Genomic DNA, 3,114 nt, shown 5'->3' on the forward strand with positions numbered 1-3,114 from the left:
GGGGAGGGCTGGACAGATGGGAGTGGGGGCGGGTACCCAGAGAAGGCAGGGCCTAATGTGTGGAGAGGGGGGTTAGATGGGGGTGGAGCCCTAGGAAGGAGGTGAAGCCTCCAAGTGAGGGCGGGGCTCATGGGGTGGGACTCAGGTAACAGGGACCCAGGCGCCCTGGTAGAGGAGGGAAAGGTGGTGCAGAATTGCTCCTCCAGTCTCACTGGACCGCCGGCCTCCAACGACCCAGGTCGTCACCCGCCTCATCCACCTGCTGAGCCAGAAAATTCTGGGGAATTTGCAGCAGCTGCAAGGACCCTTCCCAGGTGAGAGCTGGCCAGCGCCCGCCCGGGAATGCTAAGGGATCTAGTCCAACACCCAGCACGAGCTAGGAGAGGGAGCCATTGAACCCAGGGCATGTTGGGAAGTGGAGTCCTGCGTATAACCTGCTCTGGGCGGGGCTTCAAGTGGGAAGTGGGAATCCGAGTTCCGGTGCATGCTGTGGGCTGCAGTTCTGGTTCTTGGGCATGCTGGGAAACGGAGTCCTGGACCCAGGGCCGGCTTGTTAATGGAATCTGAAGTATCAGTGGTGCTGACAGGAGGAGTCTTTTGGGCAAGCTTGGTTCTGGGTGTCAGGGTTGGCTGGAGGTTGGAGTCCGCAAACTAGGAAGGGGAAACCTAGACTAAAGTGTGCTGGTAGTTGTAGTCTATGGGGTGGTGTTTGGGGCCCAGGGCATGTTGGAAAGTGGCTTCGTAGGTTACCAGCCTGGTGGGAGATGTGGTTCCTGGTCCCGGTGAATGCTGGGAGATGGCCCCTGTCCCAGTGCATGCTGGGGGTGGTGGTGGTTGTGTGGTTCCCTTCCCTGGGTATGCTGGGAGATGTGGTTTCTGTCAGCTAGGATACACTGGGAAATTGAGTCAGATTCGAGATGTGCAGAAATATGGACCTGAGGTTCTATGTTATGGTGACCTGACCCTGGACCAGCCTGGCAATCTCTACTCTCCTTTTCCCCCCAGGGGCTTCTGCCCCATCAGCCCTGACACCTGGATCCTGAGGGTAGGGGCGGGGGTGAGCCGTGGCCAAGAACTGCCCCTATGCCCAGGGTCTTCCCCGATAGACTTTTCCCCCAGTCTCGCACCAGGCACACAAATACATGTTCTCTCCCACCCGGCTGCCAGGACTGCCCTTGGTGTGATTCTGGGGCAGATGTGGGGGCAGGGACTTTAAAATCTCAGATCTCTGGGAACCTGGAGAATGCACAAGACAGACAAAGCCCCTAGAAGAGTTTACAGCTTCAGAAGCAAGATACAGTTTTTAAAATACAAAGAAAGAGTACAATGTCAGATAATGTACTGTGAAGAAAACAAAATAGGGTCTTGATGGAGTATGACTAGAGGAGGGAGGGAGGCTTTTCTGAGATCAGTGAGCTGAGACTTGATAAATGAGATGGGGCCAGACGCTGACAGAACTCTGAAGGCTCTGCACACAGGGTTTGGCGGTGTCGAAACACTTCAAGGAGGAAAGTGAGTGGGGGGGCAAGTCATGCAGGGCCTAGGAGCCGTCGGAAGGCATTTGAACTTGTTCAGACCGTTATAGGAAGAACTGGAGAAGAGGAGGCAGGGAGAAGCCCGGTCAAGAGGTGGGCGTTGATGGCTTGGTCTAAAGTGTAAGTAGGGAAGCTGAGAAGCAATCAGTGCGTCAAAAATATATTTATTTCCGTCTAGTTTTGTGTTCAAGTCCCTTTAGTGGACAGAGGCCCCAAGGCCAGAATGGGGTAGGGGCACAGCTCAGTCCACACAGGTGGAGTGGAAAACAGAAATGGTTATACAGTTGTGTAACGGATGCCACTGAGAAGATTGGGCCAAAACTGAAGGTCAGATAGCCAGGTCTTATCAAGAACAGTGGTTGAGGCTGTGAAGCTAGGATTGAGGCCATGACCTTCACTACGGCATCACTAAGCCTCAGCTGAGGAACAGAGAACAGGGATCTCTGAGAAGGCAGAGGAGAGCTGACCTTTCCAGACACAGGACTGCACAGCAAATACCATCCTTTGGGGTCTCAGCAGGTTCGGGCCTAGGTGTCCCCCCTCACTCGGAGCTCACCAACCCAGCCAGCAACCTGGCAACGGTAGCAGTGCTGCCCGTGTGTGCCGAGGTGCCCATGGTGGCCTTCATGCTGGAGCTGCAGCATGCTTTGCAAGCCATTGGTCAGTCGTGGGCAAGGGCAGGCTTTCCGTCTACATGGGGCAAGGCGCATGTGGGTGGGGGCATTGGCCAGCGAATGGAGACGCCTGGGTGGGTCAGAGGTGGGGCTGGAACAGGGCTGTGGGAGCGGAGTGGGTGGTATTGTCTTATAGGAGGGTCCTCCAGCTCCGTTGACCTGGGTTCCTAAACACCCTTCCTCACCCATCCCTAGGCCCCACACTTCTCCTCAACAGTGACATCATCCGGGGACGCCTGGGGGCCTCTGCGCTGGACAGGTGTGTGTTGGGGTGCAGGAGGTTAGGGTGGGGCGCGAGGGATAAGCTGAAAGCATAGGATTCTTTCAGATCTCATTTGAGGTCTAGGCTGTGAAACAAGGAGCATGCGCCCCCCATTCCTCTGGTCACTGGGGAGACAGTGTAGTGAATCCGCCCCCTGGAGGATGCAGGCGTGTGGGGCTTGGATGTCCAGGTCCCCCTCCCCAGAGCAATGTAGCTACATGGTCCCTGAGGGCAGGGACCCCTGACCAGCCCCAGGATGACGCTCCCCCGCCCCCATCCTAGCATCCAAGAATTCCGGCTGTCAGGGTGGCTGGCCCAGCAGGAGGACACGCACCGCATCGTGCTCTACCAGACGGACGCATCGCTGACGCCCTGGACCGTGCGCTGCCTGCGCCAGGCCGACTGCATCCTCATCGTGGGCCTTGGCGACCAGGAGCCCACGCTTGGCCAGGTCCGGAGGCCATTCAGAGTGACCCCATCCCTGGGATCCTGCCCCCTGCCCTCCGGTGCCTGCGCCGGGCCACGTGCACCCTCACCGGTGGGGCTAGGCGGCCAGGAACTACGGGGCCAGGTGTGGGAGGGGCAGGGAGGAAACCACGGGTGAGAGTGACTTCCGTGCTTCCCCCTTCTCCCCGCCCCCCCC

General features: G+C 58.0%; 1 protein-coding gene across 4 annotated transcripts in view; it reads left to right on the top strand.

Annotated features, from left to right (window-relative positions):
* The window catches only part of PNPLA6 (patatin like domain 6, lysophospholipase), a 21,329-nt gene that overhangs the window by 12,502 nt on the left and 5,713 nt on the right, over window positions 1–3,114 (top strand). For 2 of the 4 annotated variants that reach the window (XM_007460594.1, XM_007460593.1), the window contains 4 exons: window positions 239–314; window positions 2,052–2,195; window positions 2,405–2,468; window positions 2,754–2,922. In XM_007460594.1, coding sequence (XP_007460656.1) covers window positions 239–314; window positions 2,052–2,195; window positions 2,405–2,468; window positions 2,754–2,922 — 453 coding nt within the window. The remainder of the gene's footprint in view (window positions 1–238; window positions 315–2,051; window positions 2,196–2,404; window positions 2,469–2,753; window positions 2,923–3,114) is intronic. The other 2 variants (XM_007460595.1, XM_007460596.1) reach the window with 1 other exon arrangement.

This window comes from Lipotes vexillifer, unplaced genomic scaffold, assembly GCF_000442215.2.
Source record: "Lipotes vexillifer unplaced genomic scaffold, Lipotes_vexillifer_v1.1 scaffold1011, whole genome shotgun sequence".
Taxonomy (NCBI): Eukaryota; Metazoa; Chordata; class Mammalia; order Artiodactyla; family Lipotidae; genus Lipotes; species Lipotes vexillifer.